General features: G+C 39.8%; 1 protein-coding gene and 1 long non-coding RNA gene across 2 annotated transcripts in view; one reads left to right on the top strand and one right to left on the bottom strand.

The window, feature by feature from the left end:
* Positions 1–12,973, bottom strand: part of PPP2R5A (protein phosphatase 2 regulatory subunit B'alpha) — a 64,525-nt gene extending 51,552 nt beyond the window's left edge. The window contains exon 1 of the mRNA XM_044267139.1: positions 12,695–12,973. Coding sequence (XP_044123074.1) covers positions 12,695–12,875 — 181 coding nt within the window. The 5' untranslated portion in view covers positions 12,876–12,973. The remainder of the gene's footprint in view (positions 1–12,694) is intronic.
* A 710-nt stretch (positions 12,974–13,683) lies between these two features.
* On the top strand, positions 13,684–14,710 carry LOC122918132. Its single transcript, XR_006386560.1, has 2 exons — positions 13,684–14,130; positions 14,510–14,710. It is a non-coding gene; the product is annotated as an uncharacterized LOC122918132 (long non-coding RNA).
* The last annotated feature ends 4,445 nt before the right edge of the window (positions 14,711–19,155 follow it).

Below are 19,155 nucleotides of genomic sequence, written 5' to 3'. Positions count from 1 at the left end.
CAAGAAGTATTAAGCAAATCTTTACAGATCAATGAATGCCTCTATAGCTATTTTCAGTTTTGATGACTGTGATGAGGATCCATCTGGCAACTACTCTTCCCTGTAGAAACACCTGCTACCGTGTTAAGGGAAGGGATTAACAACTTAACAACGTTGTTCAAAAGTCTCTAGAACAGGCCTCAAGGTCTACAAACACTGACTTCCTTCCACCATCAGACCACAGATGGGCTTCAGGATGGTGGTGGTGGTGGTGAATCCAAGAACCCTAAAATTATATACATAATATTGTATACAATATTTTCTGAGAAGATGATGCATTTCTTTAATCAGGTTTTCTAAAAGATCCATGTATAACCTCCCTAAAATCAAACAGCAGTGTTCTTAGAAATTATTTCCTCTCCTTTTACAATGAGGAATTTAAAATTTTTTTTATTTTTTATTAACATATAACGTATTATTAGCCCCAGGGGTACAGGTCTGTATGTGTACAGGGGTACACACTTCACAGCACTCACTATAGCACATACCTTCCCCAATGTCCATAACCCAACCACCCTTTCCCTACTCCCTCCTAACATAAGGAATTTTTCTAATCACGGTTTAAAATAATTCGATTTAGTACTTCAAGAAATATAAACTTCACTCAGAAACAAATCTAAATCAATTTTAATTTTTTCCTCTCAGAAGTATGCTATTTATAATATTCAATTAAAGTAAGTAATGGGTTACATGCAGAACAGCATACATTATATGATCCCACTTAATAGAAAAAAATAGAAAGATTCTCAAAATTTAAGAAATGTTTCCTCCAGGAGTTTTTATTTTCTATCCTTGTACGATTCTTTTTTGACTTGATTTTAACAGTGAAGTCTGTAAGTTTTTATAAAAATAATAAAGCCATTATAAAGGAAATAGGGTAGTTAAGAATATGACATTTCTTATGGCATAGTCTTTAAGTGAGTTTATTTTAGAAAACCATGAAAACTGAAACTCACTCATGACTCACAGCAAGTATTGTATCCTAAAATAGTCATTCCTATTCCACAGGAGAAGCTAAGTTTTCTAGATCTTAAAAAAAAAAAAAAAGAAGCAATTCTCAAAATATCAAAATGTTATGTCTAAGGTCATCCATGTTGGTCCAAATTAAAAACAGGATATCAAAATATATGAAATACCAAAATTAGTGCCTGGGTATTTGGTAGTTAGGTTAAAGCTGGGTTATTTTTAAGTTTCCTAAGTGTATGATAGAAATTTCCTCTGAAGGAAATATGACTATTAAAACTAAATGCCCCTTAAAAGGTGCACTGTTACATTTACTATTTTGTTTCCATTTTGGATTCAAATTTAGGCCAGTTCATTCACTGGAAGGACAAATGTATGTGGAAAACTACTTAAAGAGATGACATTGTCCAATTTGTTTTTCTGGAGATTTTACAGCAGAATAAAAATCTGTAAAGTGAGGGGCGCCTGGGTGGCTCAGTGGGTTAAAGCCTCTGCCTTCGGCTCATGTCATGGTCTCAGGTCACGGTCTCAGGGTCCTGGGATCGAGCCCCGAATTGGGGCTCTCTGCTCGGTGGGGAGCCTACTTCCTCCTCTCTCTCTGCCTGCCTCTCTGCCTACTTGTGATCTCTCTCTCTCTGTCAAATAAATAGATTAAAAAAAAAATCAGTAAAGTGATAGATGAATCAGTCCAACTGACTTTTATATCCAAGTCTCAGTTATTTTGCCTCAATTTATTTCTTCCCTCAAATTGGGAAATAATGATCACAAAGACTACGCTAATGTGGCCACAAATACAAGTTTTCCAAAACTGTGTGTACAGAGCTTATGTAAAGAGAGACTGAAATATACACAGCATTTCCAAAAGAGAGGCAGAAATAAGTATACAGTCTGATCAGTTCTTGATATTCCATAACTCATTAAAACTGCTCATTATAGATTATAACTTTAACTCCAAAATATAACTCTAGCTCTGACAAAAGTACTGAGTGATGAAAAGTTCACTTCATCTTCTGTCTCAGTACTCATTCATAAAACAAATGTTAAATGTTCTCCAATGAAAATTTTACATTACTTAAAAAAGGGAGGAACTGTGCTAAAAGGGAGACACCAAAGAAGATCAATGAAGTATTTTTATATCAGCACAATTTAAGAAATAAAAATCCTCTGCACTGAATATTCTTAGAAAAATGTTCAATACTGGTCTACTTGCCCAGGACCTAAAAGAAATCCATATCTTGATGAGGTTCAATTACTATGAATTCTCCTTTGTACTGTTAGAAATTTGTTGTTATTATTATTGCTTTAGTGCAGGCAATACACATCTTCAGTTTGATATTATAGAAGAATAAAAAACCAACTGAAAAGATACTGAGCTATATATAACTTGCACAAACATATAACCTACCTCTCTTGGTTTCTTTATCAACAAAATGCTAAATTTAGGGTTGTATGCAAACATTATGTGACTCAGTTATAAGTCAGTATAAAATCATGAATCACTGCATGACACAAAATGGTGTTTTTCTTTAAGTCAATTTAATAGGTTTTGCTTCATTATTTCATCCAATAAATAGTAAGACCAAGAACTGACTACTTAAATGCTGGGGAAGAAGATATAGATCTCAGGTCTTGGAGCACTTAACTTACACTTTAAAGGCAGAAAATAGGAAATAAGTAACTCCAACCTTATTTGCACTTGCACTTGTCCCAACATATTTTGTGATCTCCCTCACACATACACCATGTGGTGTACACAAACATTCCACTGAATAGTGAACAGATAATACCATTCTGCCCAGAAGACCAAGTAGCCAATGTCACAAACTATGATCATTTTCTAACAGGCAACCTTGAAAATCTTCTAATTAATTTTTAGAAGTCACAGAAATTACCAAATGGACACTCCATGATTCATGCTTCCAAAAATCTATTTGATATTCTTACTTGGGTCTCCAGAAGATATCTCAAACTTCAAATTTCCAAAATTCAATTCTGGATTTTCCCTCTAAATCTGGTTGCTTCTTTAATGTGTTCCTTTTCAGTGGTGGTAGACCTACTCACTCAGTGGTCCAAGCTAGAACACCTGGAAGTCACCCTTGATTCCTACCTTTCCTTCTCCTCCTCCACTCAAATAATTAACAAGTCCAATCTAAGATATATCCCAAACACAATCCATTCTGCATCTCACAGCTAATGATGAATTTTTTTTCTAATTGCCAAGCTTCCTGAAAGAGATGTCCATACTTACTGACTTGACTTTTTAACAATTTCCATTCATTCCTTACTTTACAAAAATTTCAGGTCTATCAATCCTCTGGAATGCCTCTTAAGTCACCAATGTTACTTAGACTACCAAGCCTATGGAACTTTTAAGCTCTTGTATGACTGTCAACAGCTCTTTTCAATGTTACTAGTCCCCCTCCCCCAATTTTTAAAAAGATTTTATTTTTTTGTGAGGGAGAAAGAGAGTGCATGTGCATACACAAGCAGGAAGGGGGTGGGCAGAGAGAGAAGAAGATTCCCTGCTGAACAGGGAGCCTGATGAGGTACATAAACCTAGGACTCTGGGATCATGACCTAAGCTGAAGCAGACACTTAACCAACTGAGCCACCCAAGTCTCTGGCTTCCACTCAAGCTCTCTCTCTTGCCTTGAGATTACCCTCTTTCCTTCAATCATCATCTAAATGATGGTATTCCTTGGCCTCTTTCCTTTCCACACATTTTCAGTGGCTGCTTCTACTTGAATCATTTCAAATGCCCTCTTTAATCTAAAGACTCCTAAATTGTTCTCCTTAGCATAGGTCTATTTAGTTCCAGACCCAAATATCTAACTTCCTTCTAGACAGCTGCACTTTGATTTCCCACAGGCACTTCAACCTGTCCAACAACAACAACAACAACAAAAACATTTTCAGGGCACCTGGGTGGCTCAGTGGGTTAAAGCCTCTGCCTTCGGCTCAGGTCATGATCCCAGGGTCCTGGGATCGAGCCCCGCATCAGGCTCTCTGCTCGACAGGGAGCCTGCTTCCTCCTCTCTCTCTCTCTCTCTGCCTGCCTCTCTGCCTACTTGTGATCTCTATCTGTCAAATAAAATAAATAAAATCTTAAAAAAAAATTTTCCCCCAAATCTGATCTTCCTCTCTTTTTCCCTTTCAGAAAATTGCTATCATGCCTCTAGTTGCCCTAGTTAGAAATGTACCATCATTGGTTTCTCCCTCTCACCAAGTCCTGCCTTTGACAAGGCCACCTTCATCTCTTGTCTGAATTACTGTGCCAGCATCCTAACTAGTGTTCCTTACTTGCATCTCCCAGTACACTCTTCATGCTCCATCAGGAGTAAACACAGCACATGGTATCAAGGCTATGGTATAGACCCTAATTGTTGCTTCAGTCTCTTCTCTCATCAGTTCTCTATTACAGTATCCTTTATTACAGCCACGAAGACTGTTGGCACTTCCCCAAATATACTACACTCACATTAGGTGGATCTCTCAGACCCTATATGTCTCGGCTGAACATCTTGTTTAGGTCCCAGTGTACCTGTTGCTTTCTCCAGGAAACTTTCCCTGCTCTCTCTCCTTACATATCAAAACCGGATTGGGTCCCCCATATTTTACCCTAGCCGCCTACTGCTTACTCTTATCACAAAACATGGCAGTAATTAAAACTGCCTTACATGTCTATATTCCCCACCAAACTACAAGCTCCTAGAGACATTTAATTTCAAAAAGTCATTTTATTCACTATATTAAGTAAAGCTTTAATCTCTAAATTTTAAGCTCTATGAACACCAAAGAGAGGAAAAATATTTCTGCACCAAATTTTGAAGGCAAAGTATGTATCTAGTTTTAACAGCAGGCAAACAAAATTTTTCCTCTGGCCAATTAAAAGAATGAATGTGTAACTTTTTTTTTTTTTTTTTTTTGTTATTGTTTTTAAAGCAGATACACTGGTGCCTGAATGGCTCCGTTGGTTAAACATGATTCCTGGTTTTGGCTCAGGTCATGGTCTTGGGTGGTGGGATCATGCCCTGCGTCAGGCTCCCCACTCAGCAGGGAGTCTGCTTGGAATTCTCTCTCCCTCTGTCTCTCTTTCTCTCTCTCAAATAAATAATATTTCTTAAAAAGGCAGATACATATTCCTACAGAAATTATGTATTACTTATGGCTCTAGCAGATGTTTATCATTAGAAGTCTATCTGAAGGGGCGCCTGGGTGGCTCAGTGGGTTAAGCCGCTACCTTCGGCTCAGGTCATGATCTCAGGGTCCTGGGATCGAGTCCCGCATCGGGCTCTCTGCTCAGCAGAGAGCCTGCTTCCCTTCCTCTCTCTCTGCCTGCCTCTCTGCCTACTTGTGATCTCTCTCTGTCAAATAAATAAATAAAATCTTTAAAAAAAAAAAAAAAAGAAGTCTGTCTGAAGCACTCTGTTTTGCCAAATCAAAATTCAGAGTTTACAATAAAAACTGTCTCATCTTTTTCACTTTTTAAATTTAAAGGCATGGGATTAACAATGTGCTCAAATAATCACTAACTTGTGATAACAGCTGTTATTCTAGGTTAACTTTTACCAATGAGTGTGAAACAAAGGCAAAACCACTTAAAAGAAAAAATGTATAATTTTTTGAAGCCATATTTAAAACTTGATACTTCTGAACTATGAGTTTTAAGTCCAGTCATTAAAAAATTCCTGTTTCAGACATTTAACCTTTTTTAGGTACTGTCCATACAGTTTATTCATTAACAAAGCAAAACCTGAGAAAATATCTAGGAGCTTAAAAACCCTGTATTTTCCCCCTACATTAAAGAAAGTTTCTCTGATGAAATGACAAGCTATTTATTTTGAACAAGAGTGAAACTGATTCCCAATGGAGGCTAAACTACAATAACTTCTGTGGTCCCATTCACCACAAGAAGGCTCAACTAGATATAATATCATGGTAAGGTTATAGTAGCTGCAATTAGCATCACCATTCCAGTAGGAGGAGTGTGTTCCCAAGAAATCCCTTGCCTTCAGTGTCCAAGTTAGAAACAGGTTCTCTGAATTTTATCATGTGAGCCTATCATATTCAGCAAATTAGTTCTCCAAAAATCATAATATATTTCTTTAGAATTTATGATCAAAATTGCAGGATTTCTAAAATTCACCAATACTCATTCAAAAACCCCACATAAATAAACTCCTTCACGGAAGACTTCAAATATATACATTAAAAAGTAAGTCTGAAACTGCTTATTAGTCAATATCCTGCTCAGACAAGTAGAGTTTATTTTGTATAAACCTACTCTGTCATGTAAAAGTCTTTCAGCAAAGCATTTAGGTTCCTTGTTACACAATAATGCATTAAAAGTAATTACATATTTAAAATCTGTTCCTTTCATCTCCTTCAAGGACATCCTTATAAAGACTGCAACTCAATTTTAGAAATTACGGCAAACTAATTATTTGAGTTCATTTAATGTTTGTATACACATGTCCAGGTTGTGAGTCAACCCAGTTCTGCTTTTCCACACAAACCTTACACAACACGTTTCCTAGCAAAAACCTATCAATAACATTACATGTCACAAACTAGTCATTTGCAAACCGTAAAATACAAGAGCAAACAATCCTTCATTTTAATCCTACATTTACTATTTACTGTCATGGTATCAAAAGCCCAGAATTTATTTACTTAAAAACCTGAACTAGACTTAGGCACAAATACATTAAAACAAAAAACAAAATAGAAGAGAACCAATCTGCTGATAGATAACATCAAACATCACTGAACAAACGTTGCTGAAAGAAGCACCATCAGTAACTAGGTGGAGGAAGGGGTGTTAAGGGAAGACAGTCAAAAGACAGCTAACAGGTAATCTCTCTCTGACAAAACAGTTGTTCTAACTACATAACTACATTTACTATGCACAAAATACTGTATCTGGTACCACAATGGGATATGAAAACACAGATGACTTCTGCTTTCAAAGTCTTTCATTCTGGACAGAGAACATTACTTCATAACAACTGAACACAGACTCAAATCAATACATCAGTAAATACCAGTCTTATTCAAATTGGATAGCAGAAAGACCAAAAACAAAATAGGAACATGAAATATAAGTGGTACCAAGTGTTTGATGCTTTACCTTCAACAAAAAGCTGTAATCAAGATTAAGATGATAGAAATAAAAATACTGTGCAAAAAAATTTCTTGCTGCCAAACAAGGACAAGGCACGACCAAAAAAAACAGTTAAATTCAAGAATAGTTCATTTGTTTAATACCTAATATTCAGCGTATACACCAGTAATATTAGTTCTAAATTTTAAAGAAGCATAAGAATGCCTTTAGTGTACAGCAAATACCAGTTCTGTACTCCAAAATGGCTGGAACCATGTTACCCTGAATGATGGAATTAAAAACCCTCTATGATATGTTCTCACTTTCATTTTCCTCAGCCCCAGCTCTAAAATCAGAGAAAAGAAAAATAGACCTAGTATAAAATGATTAACAGTTGAGTTTTAATTATGATAACTACAGAAAAATCCTATAGAATTATCATCTCATCATACCTAAAACTCCAGAATATAACTAACATCCCTTCAGGAAAGCATCTGATTAGCCACAGGGGGCAGCAAAGTTAAGAGAGTGAAAAGTAAATAGCAGGAGGTGAAGTGAGGGCAGGAAATGTTAATAGGCTGGGTAATGAGCCATGAGTATCAGAGAGAAAAGGACAAAGTCTCAATTAATGAATTAAATCAATAGACAGATAATGCTAAATTAGTGATTCTCAACCCTGGCTGCACGTTAGAATCACCCTGGGAGCTTTTAAAAATACAAATGCCTCTATCCTATCTTAGGCCAATTAATTTAGACTCTCTTGAGGGTGGGCCTTGGCACTGATATTTTTTAAAGTTCTCCAAGTGTACAGCCACAACTGAGAACCTGAGTGCTACACACAAAAATAAAAATAAGCTAGTCTCCATTACCAGCTTCTTACAGTTTAAAAAAGTTAAATTTCAAAAACAAAGCACAAAAATCTATTTCCCAAATATATTATTTTTGTTGATAAACTTGCCTTTGTCAGCCAAAGAGGGACAAAAACTCATTAAGAACTAATTCATCTTTGTGATTTTATCAAGACAAAATGTGACTCTTACAAATAAAAATGATTAAGCTGATGTAGAAAAACAATTCAAGTTTACTACTTAGAGGATAGCACTCCACTCCAAAGATCACACTATTTTAACTAAATACATTTTACTGCAATATCACTTTATTCAATTAGACACTTCATAAAATAATCCAAAATTCAATTAAGGATCAGAGGAGGTAATAAAATTGGGGGAAAAAGAAATCTGACCCTAAATAGGAATTCTGAAGATGTTACACTTAATTAGAAAATTTTTCCTTCATGTAGAGGCCAGCAATGGATATTATGTTATCAATTTCTCTAGAAAGTATATCCTAAAAAATTTTTCTATTAAAAAATAATCTTCCAGAAGAAATTTGGCCATTACTTTCAGAAAGTAGCCCTAAAATGACAAAAATGTGTTATATCCCTTTATGAACATTTTTCTTGATATATTCAGAGGAATTTTAACTCTCCTTTAGTGCCAATCCAACTACAAATAGGGATCTGGGATTTAGAGAAAATGGTATTAACTTTGAGAAGACCCATAAACCTTAAAAGTTTAGTCAATATTTCCCCCACCACAAGAAAGTTAAAATAGTTAAGAAACTTCAGGTCATGTCAGTGTTCCTGTTCCAGTTACCCTAAAAGACCACGTATCTCAAGGGAAAAACATTTTTTTCCTAAAGGTAAGCAAGGTACTTCAAATCAGTATCTCTGTTACTGGCCTGGATTCCTCCAGTGGGACCCAGTTTCTAAGAATATACCAACAAAGAATCTGAGTGATACTTAGCAGGAGGTTCTTCACTTCATCTCAAAGCGAATTTCATTCTGTTTTTTGCTATTTACCGGCTGTTTCTCAGGAAAAATGCACATCTATACATTTCTATTGGTTAACTCAATTACTTTGCTTGGTAAAAATCGTCTAACTACAGCTTTTAATATTTTAAACATTCTTCACTCTACCCTATTTCCACTTCCATACTTATGCTGAAAAATGATATAGCTTCACCTTATTTCACATAAATCAAATCTTAAAACTGGTTATAAATAAAATCTTTAAGTTCACTAGGAAAGTTTACCATTTATGTGAATCCTTCATTAAAAAAATATTTTTAATCCGGACTCTCAAATATCAAAGAGAATGGAAGCTAACATTCTTTGCCTATTTTTAGATACTTTAATTACATTATTTCACTTAATCCCCACAATCCTAGGGAGATAGAAGGTATTATCCCCATTTCACAGATAAGGAGAAGCCAGAAAAGAGTAAAAATTTACCTTTGACCCAGGACTGACCCCAATGACCCAACTCTATCATATTGATTCAAATTTTTATAAAATAGGTTAACAGCAAAAATACTGAAATCAGTTGACCTGAGTACTTGTAACAGTTGCAACACCAGATAAATAACCACAGGCCTGAAACTAAATTGTTTAAGCCTCAACTTTCTCATCAATAAAACATGAACGATACTGGTTTTGCAAAGTTGCTGGGATGCCCCAATGAAATATAATGTTTGTAAAAACACACCAGGCTATGGCATGTCATGCAACAGCATTACTTAGTAGGTGTGAAAAAGCAAGGAATATCGGGGATTAGGAGTTACACCTCTTTGGACTATTTCACTTACTATACACAATACTGTTTTATAATTAAAGAAAGTATGAACCAATTTATAAATGCTAAGAATTATATAAATGTAAGGCATCTACTACTTTACCAAATAAATCCTTCCAGAGACTTAAACAAAATAGGTTAAAACAGGCTAAAAAACTTCCACTGTGAATAACAGATTTTTTTTTAATGTTGGACATTTCCTAACTGTTGGATACTAGAGGAAAATTTAAGGTAGAAAATTTAAGTCCTATACTAGCTTAAATTTAAAAACAGAAAAAAATGGTTGATCAAATGCTTCTACTTTTATTTTCTAGTACCTCACTCTCAGGGGGAGCTTATAAAATTAACATAACAAGAAAATTTAAAGGTGCATTGAAAAAAAATTTTTAAGCTATACAATGAGGCAGTTTAATTTTCAGAACCCACATGATATGTTTGTTTTTAAAAAATTCTTTTAACAAGTCTTATTTTTATTAAATACTTTCTATAACAAAATAGTTTTCTCTGAACATTTTCCCTATTAAAATCCTGCAACCTACTTACTAAATGATTTTGCACAAATAAACTTCTTACAGATGAAAAAGTTGGATTATTTTGTTAATCCCTACCCATAGTATGCTTTGAGGAAAATAGCTGGCACCTTTCCAGTTTAGATCCATGTGGACAAAGTGTAACATAAGCAGGTTAGTATAAACACTTGAAAGATCTTGGTTGCCCACAAATATCTGAATCTCTCCACAGGAGGATTGTATTTCAGAGCAGGAAGAAAAATTCTCTTTCATACACACACTAAAGGGCTTTCCACTGGTTTTTGTTAAGACCACAAATGGAAAAAACTACTACAGACAGAAGAAGCACACAACTCTGTGGTATCAAGTACACTGCCAAAGTACCATGTGAAGCAACTGAATTTTTTAAAAAAGCACTTTTCAAGCACTTTGGCATTTGCAGTAAAAGTAGCTCTTATTAGTGGGCAATCCAAGTAAGGGTCTTACCAATTTGCATAAATTATCTTGAATACCTAATCTTCCTTTTAAAGAATACTGTATTTTAATGTTAAATATACAGAATGAATCTAAAGTTCCAGTTTTATTTTTTCTATACTAGTGACCAAATATTACAAATAAAACATTCAATGGCACCTTCAACTTGTTGAACTATGCACCATATAATTTAGAGGATTACTGACTCGGCATATTTTTGTCAAGCTTTTAAAAACTGTTAAAGCTGCATCTCCTAGCTTGATCTACTAACCATATTTAATATGCAATTATTTTATTAAATAAAAGAAAATATATTAATGAGGAAAACCGTACTAAGGATCCTTACTAAAAAGCAAATACGAAAAATGCTAGCAGCAAACCTTCAATTATAAACAATTTCACAATTTAATGGAAAAAAATCAATGACATAAAAACGTTTTTAATTAAATTTACACTTTGAAATCCATGAATAGCAATCCAACATCCTAACAGGTAAGATGATATTCTTTTATAGCTATGACATCACTCAAGAATTCAAATCTTGGCAATGCCTACCATTGTGGTTTACCATTGACCCTGATACGTAAATTTTAACCATTTTTGCATGCTGAACAACAAATGATAAATGCAGCAACACAAGCTACACATATCTTAAAACCTTTCAAAAGCGAGCTGGATTCTGGCTGTGGGAGGTCCTTGATTTAGAAGCACCCCAAGAGACAGGGCAGTATAGGGTCTGAATGGGGTTCCAGATCCATTGTAGGTCAACTGTGATTTGATCTGGGGTTTTCTTTAGACTCCTAGCCAAACTAAGGCTGGATGCATAGGTCCAAAGACAAACAGGAACCAGATTAATCTTGAGGGAGATGAAATGGATTGAAAAAATCTCAACATTTATCTATTTTAGTATGGGATCTTTAATTTCCATGCCTTGTAAAACAGATGATCTGATTTCCATCAGGTTTCTTGGGTGTACGAATTGTTTTAAATGTCTAGAAGCATTATCACCTTGCTCTAAGACGATTTCTATCTCATCAAAAGCGAAGACAAGAAAATTGTAAAATTAAAAGAGTAATGCACAAAGAATAAACTAGACCACCAGGGAACATTTTATTAAAAATCCTCGAAACCTTGTGGGAAAAGTAAGTGAGCCAAGTTCTCCTGCACGGCATTAGGCACGGAGACGAATCTGAATTACTGTACAACCTACAGAGCCCCTGGAACCCCTGCTTCGCGAACTAAGTTCCCAGGCCACTGCAAAGCAATACTAACTCTCTTAAAACTCCTCCAAATTTACCGTGTGTATCTGCTCTGGCAATAAAGTATTTTAAGTCTTCCTATTCTTTAAGTCAACTATACCATTTAAGCCTAACGACCCAGTAACTAAGCTACGCTTGTTCCTTTATAAATAAATCTGAAGACAAGCTAACTCCTAAGCACGGTCTGCGTGAGGCTCGCAAACAGACCCCGGTCTGCGTGACACCTGGGAACAATCCGTGGGAAGGGGAGGCGAGGAGAGGGTGAGAGCTGACGCTGGATAACTGGGAAAGTAAGGGAAGAGCTCGAAGTGTGTGCAAAGTGGAAGAGGGTCTCGGGCAAGCACGGGTCGCAAGGCAGGGCAGGTTGTTCAAGCCAAACCGGGAAAGACCAGCCCAGAGCAGGAGGGAAGAACTACCTGGCGGGGAGCAGGAGCTGCCATCGCCAAGGGCAGGTGAGCGAGCGCGCAGGTGGGGAGGAGTGCTGGCATCTTCTAGGATGGGAAGAGTTCAGGTGAATCGGGGAAAAGAAAATCAGCGAAACTCTGAAGAGCAAACCTGTTTGATTCGGGCGGGGGCGGGGGGAAAGCAACGTGGGAAACACGACTCACACTGCAAGCCCCAGCGCGGCAGAAGGAAACCCCTGGAGGAAATGGCTCTGGAGGCGCGGGGGCGAGCCCCTGCGCTCCCTCCCGGGGCCGCACCCTCGGAGGTTACCTTTGAGCTGGGGCAAGGGGTGCAGCTCCGCCTGGCTGCCCTGGCTGCGGAACTGCGACGAGCCCTGGGAGCGCTTCTGCCTCTGCGCCTTGCGCACCGATTTCCGGGTGAAGCCGTCCACTTTCTCCGAGGCCGAGATGGCGGCGCTGGCAGCCCCCACCGGCGGCGACGACGACGACATCGCCGCGGCCCTGGCGCTTGGCAGCTCCGGCTGCTGCGTGCACGGAACGGGCAGCCGCAGGAGGAGGAGGTGGGGGGGAGAGGCGCGGAGAGCTCGCGCCCCTTCGCCCCGTCCCCCCGGCCGCGCCGCCCTCCGGCTCCCGGGCGCCGCCGAGCTTCTCCTCGCCGCCCGCCGCCGCCTCACGGCCACATCTCAGTGCCGGGGGTTCCTGGTCCCCGCCGCGCGGCCACCTCCCGGGGCTGACGGAGGCAAGGGCGGGGGCGGAGGGGGGTGAAGAAGTTGTTGACTTCGGGCGCGGAGGGCGGGTGGAAGAGAGCCTGAAGTTTGGACAACTGAGGCGAGGGCGCGGGGGTGCGGACGCCGAGCGCGCCTCTCTTCTCTTCAGCCCAGTTCGCGAGCCGGCCGGCCGGCCCCTCACTGTCCGCTGCCAGCACAACCCGCCCTGCTTGGAGCCTCCTCCCGAGGCGCTGCCATCGCGGGTCCCTTCCGAGCCGCCGCCGCGGTGCCCGCTCTTCCCTGTCAGCGCCGGACCCTCATATCCCGGGGCGGTAACCCGCCGCCCCGGCTCTGGGCGCGCACACCCTCGCTCCTCACACCGCGGAGCTGTCCGAGCCCCCTCCCCCGCGCGCCCTTCCGCCGCCCACGGAGAACCCCCAGCGGGCGACCGCTACAACTTGAGAAGGTGGAGGGTGCACGCAAGGAGGGGGGATAGTGTGTGTGTGCGCGTGTGCGCGCGCGCTAGAGCGCGCGGCCCAGGGGAGGGGCCGCGCGAGGGGTGGGGAAAGAGGAGATTGACTGACAACTTCCGCAGGGTCCCGCCAGCCTCTCGGACGTTCGGGAGGGAGTAAGAGGTGGGAAAACATGCCTATTCTCTCAGCCAATCGCAGGGCTAAGCGGCAGGAACGGGGTGAGGCGTGGCCTCCTTCACGGTCTGTTAAGGGGAGAGGTTAGGCTGAGAAATGGGGCGAGGTTGTGTGACGGACTTCTGCCACAGCCAATCGTGCGTGAGGAAGGCTCGCGGTGCGCCGCTACGTCACAACAGCGCGATGAATTCTTGTAGAGAAGGGAAGTGCCCCGCCTCCAGGAATCGCACTTGCACGCCTGCGCGACGGGGCCGGCTGTGTTTGCTCTCCTGACCGCCTGTGAGAAGAGCTAGAACCTAGAGGGGACAGTTAGAGAGCAAAGCGAGGACCCTTTCCCGTTCTTGTCCCATCTCCTGGCCAATGAGGAACTGCAGCGACTGATGGGGCTGAAGGTCTGGGGCGGGAAAGAGCGCCAGGTGTTACATCACTAAAATGGGTGGAGCAGGAGTCGGGGTTGGGAAAAGAGCGGTTGCATGGACGGGCGGAGGGACCCTGGGGAAGGCGAGGAAGGGAGTCCGTGGGTTTGGAGTTGGGCGCTGGATTCCTGGGCGGGCCTTGGCACCTCCACTGGTACTAAACCGCGTAATTAGTAGTTGCGGAATGAGTTTGTAGTTCTTGAGTGGTTCAGGCACCGTGGTTCGGAGAACTTCTCGCGCCGAGTGTGGGCAGTCGAGCACCTACTGCTTCGAAGAGTTCTCCGTGGCCGCACCATGCTGGAAGAGGTTTCTCGTGCCCAAGTTAGCATCCCACTAATCTCCACCCTTTCTTCAGCCACAGGCCTTCGCTTCTGCAGCAGAACGAGTACAGATTCGCTGATCAGCGGCTTGTGGATTCGGGGGTTGCCGTTTACTCATAGTGATCTCTTCCTCGGAGATTACAAACTTCTGAAGGACAAGGACTGGTTATCGGGTGGGTGTGGGTGCGCGCGCGCAGGCTTTCCGTGTCATGTTTAATAAAAATAAGTGAGTTGTATGAGGAGTGCGCAAAAGGAACCAAATGTTCTCTCTCCAAACTATTACAAGACTCTCACTACCCAGAGTATTAGTGCTAAGCGAAATTCATAAATTGATTTGTCACTTTGATAAAAATTGATAAACCTTTGCAGAGTAGCAGCATAAAAAAATTTTAAGCGTAAGTTTAAGCCTAGAAAATTTTAAAAGTTGAATAACTAAGCACAACGGTGTCTCCCTTTGGCTTAGTGGGTTTTGCGCGGTGGGCCCAAATCTCCATGCCTTCTCCCAGGAGCTCCAGACATTTTGCTTTCCACTTGATAAAAGTAGGTGCCATATGTTTATGCAGAAGTACCTGTGCATATGTACAGAAGATTCCAACTTTGGGTACGAAGTTGGATTCTAGATCCAGAACCAAACCACTTACCTCAAAACATCATCTTCTTCAAATTCAAAAGTGGTGAAGCTGTGTACAGTTCTCCCACTCAGGAAGGTTCAAATCTCAACAGCAGCTTTGACAATCCAGTCAAGCTCTAGACTTGAATCTAGTTTAGAAAATGTTCAGGCCAGGCCCTCTCACAATTTGCACAATTGACCCTAAACATACTTCAGGGCTTTGAACTTTACTACCAGATTAGTCTTTTAAAAACTCCATTGGTATATTATTCACATGTTTGAAGAACTACCCAGTATCTGCAAGTAGAGTCCAAATTCAAGACTCTTTCTCAAGCTAACTCCTACCTATCTTTCAAGGCATAAATCTCACCATGTCCCTAAGTAAACTTTTTTCAGGTCAAACACATCACTCCATATACTGATCCCCTAGAAGTAGTTGTACTCCCTTAACCCTCTGTCTTTACTCTTCCAACATTTTGAAATAATCCTTTTTCTCCATCCAGTTGAAACCTATCTTTTCTTCAAGCCCCAACTCAATCCCTATCTTTTATGAAGCCATTTATGATAATCTGGCTAGAAGTGATATCTCCCTTCTTTACATTGCCAAAGCATTTATTGTCTACATCACCCAAATGGCCTGTCATCACACACCACTGGAGATGATACGATGCTCTTCTCCTCCCCCCGAAAGTTTATAAACATCAAGACATCAAGATGTTAGTCTTTCTATACCTCCATATCCCCTACAGAGCACAGGATAGACATACAGTATATAACCTAGTTTTTAGTTCTCCAGAGCAAGGTGTCTGAAAGTGTGGTCACCTGCATCCTCTGTGGTCACCGGAATCCTCTGAGGTGCTTATTTAAAATGCAGATTCTGGGATGGCTGGGTGGCTCAGTTTGTCAAGCATCCCAACCAACTCTTGCTTTTGGCTCGGGTCATGATCTTGGGCTCCTTGTTGGGCTCCTCACTCAGCAGGGAATCTGCTTCTCTTCTCCCTTTTTCCCTCTCTGTGATCTATCTTTGTCCCTCCCGCTGCACAGGTGTGCTCTCTCACGCTCACAAATAAAATTGTATAAAATAACATATAGATTCCTGGATCTGATCCCAGACATACAGAATGAGAACCTATGGGAAAAGCAATGAGAAATCCATCTTTAATAACCTCTCCAGATCATTCTTATGCACACAAATGTTTGAAACTACTATTCTCTGGATATTACTTTAAAAGATTGTAAATAACTAGAAGTCAGAGGTACTATAATTAATAATAAAGAGGATTTAATGGGCTAAGAAGGGGGAATAAATAGCAGAAAGCAAACCAATGGAATAAAGCTAAAATTCATACTAGAATATAATAATGGATACTAGAAAATAGATACCAGAAACAAGTTGTTGAGAGACATGGAAAAGGAAAGCTACTTAGGCTTTCTGAAATGGCCCCTTGGGGAAGAATTTTGAGCATAATTTTAAAGAGTGAGTCAAAACCTGAAAAGAAAAAAGAGATGAAAAGAGAAAAGGATGACATTCCAGATTCAAGTCTCCAAACATCTTGGGGGCGGTGGGAAGAACAATAGCCCAAGAATAAAAGGCCTGACTTTATTACTCACGAGCACTGTGATCCTGCCAAGTCACTCACTCTCTCAAGAGCCTTGGTTTCTACATGTGTACATCAGGAAAAAAGTGAGCATCCTTCCTTATGGGGTTAGCATGAGTTTTAAATGTGACACGTGAAAGAAAAAGCTTGGGAAAGCGAAAGCTATACACGTGATAATTTTATACACAAATGATTTTTTATGCACTGTCTTAAGTAAATAAGGTATCTGTGTCCTAAACAGACTTGGTCACTAAGAATCATCTATCAGGAGACAAGTTGCAGTACAAATCTATTTGTGCCTCCGATGCAGGAAGACTGTTGATGATTCCATGTCATAGATCTCCTGCCTCTTTCCATCTGTGAAGACCCTTGCTGTACAGTGACTCAGAGGCCAAGCCTTCATCACTGGCAAATTCTTTGGATTGGTTTGTCCTCACATGACTTGATTTCCTTAGTTCATAAACAGAAGTACACTTACTGATCTCATTCTTTTATTCATAATGCCTAGCTTGCTGAGGAAAATGAGCAATTCATGAAACAACAACATCCACAATACCAAAATCATGGTTCTTTAATAGTTTTAAAGAGTGCATCAAAGAGAGTGTTCTTTCCAAATCACTGTGAAATTCTCTAGAACATATCCAAGCGAGGTTTTGGCTGTCAACATTCTCTTTCCTTAGGAGCCATGATTCCCAGACTGTGATCTAATAGAGCCCCAGACAAATATGCTTTATCTGCAGAACCAAATAGTGGTGGTATGTTCCCAAATTTACAAAAGTAAAATTTGTCCTATATATTTTTCTTAAAAATTTGACTCTCACTACCTCTTTATTAAAACCTAAATCAAGATAGTATCTGATTTGTCATAAAATGTTTATTTTTAAGACCTCGCCCCTTTATATAAAAATGCACTCATTATATAAAGTTTAAAAGGAATAAAAGGGTCAGGAAAAAATCTCACTTCCATTCCTGTCTCCCAATACCCAGTTCCCCTCCTCAGAGGCAACCAATGCTACCAGATTCTTACATGTGCTTCTTCCAGAGAGATAATATGTTTACTTCCTTAAGATTTCATAAATTCACATTTTAAGAAGCTCAACCAGATGCTCATGATTTTTAGGTATTTCACATTGCTCCAGACGTAAATGAACCTTCTAGAGTTCTTAGAGGTTTGTGCATATCTATTCATTCACCCATTATTTTATTCATTAATTCACTCACTCACATGACATATTTATATTTGCATACTCTGCATCAACAGAACTAGAAAGTTGAAGGAATCTCAACAGCTGACCAGTACAGGTTTGGTCAAGTTGGTACCTGACTCTAGGTAGACTGAGAAGGACCGTCTCATGTGCCTCAAACTGGTTCAAACTGGAAAGTCCTTTTTAAAATATATCTTACAGGAGATTTCTGTTTCCATATACAATGAGATCTTCTGACAACTAACTTACTATGCAAGTTATCAAAGTTTATTGAAATTTGGTTTTCATAAACTAAACTTAGCACTTTCCTAGATGTTTTCAAGGACTCTAATAACTCTGTGTTCTCTTTGTGGCCCTTGTGCAGGCACAAGTGCTCATTGAGATGATTGGAATTCCTGCAATTTTCAGGAAGGGTCCTTTGTTCACAGGGCAAGATCAGTTGTTGTGGTTTTCAATTGCCACCACTTTTGCTTTTTAATTATAAATTGTTTCTGGTTGATCTTATTTTTAAATCAGCTCACTGTAGTCTATTGTACCAGCTACTGTGTTGGTCAACCAGGAACTTCGACAAGGGCAGTGTCAGTAGAGATGGGTTAGATTGGAGATTTATCTTAGAGGAGTATATAGGGTTTGCAGAAGGTATTATTAATCCCACAAAACCTGCTGGTATACTTACATGTTATGATTACCATGGACTCTCTCTTCTATAGCTGCAAGGTGTTTTGCTTTATTTAAGCAGGGTATAATTATAAGTGTCTGAAAACCCCCTGTGTACCCAATCCTTTACCTGGATAAGGAACCAGGATATAATTTCAAGAGGCTCAGCTCATGCCATATCCTCTTGTCCTTGCAGAGTGGAACTAGAAAGCCTGACGTTGGCAAGCTCTCCACACTTTATTTCAACCCTGAATTCATTTTTCAAGTGCCTGCTAGGCAATATGCCAGACACTAGGAATGGGAAGATAAATAAAGCATGGACCTTACAATTTAGTGAGGAGGGGCAACACAAACGATCAAAGACTACATCATATATGTTCTTCATGATTTTGTGTGAAAACAGTGGAATGAAGATCAGAGTTTGGTTTGGGAGGGGGAAACCAGAGAAAATTTAACAGAAAAAGTCATGCTTAAAGTGAGTCTTGAAACAAAACAGTTTTCATGGATAAGACCAAAAACAAAAAAGAATACTTGCCGTTCAAGAAATTAGTTTCCCCACATTTATCACTAAGAAGTTTTTCATATCTCAGTTAATGAATTTACTTATTTCA

The sequence above is a fragment of the Neovison vison genome, chromosome 10, assembly GCF_020171115.1.
Source record: "Neovison vison isolate M4711 chromosome 10, ASM_NN_V1, whole genome shotgun sequence".
In the NCBI taxonomy this organism is placed as follows: Eukaryota; Metazoa; Chordata; class Mammalia; order Carnivora; family Mustelidae; genus Neogale; species Neogale vison.
Note: the sequence above shows the minus strand (reverse complement) of the source record. Positions and strands in the feature narration are given on the sequence as shown.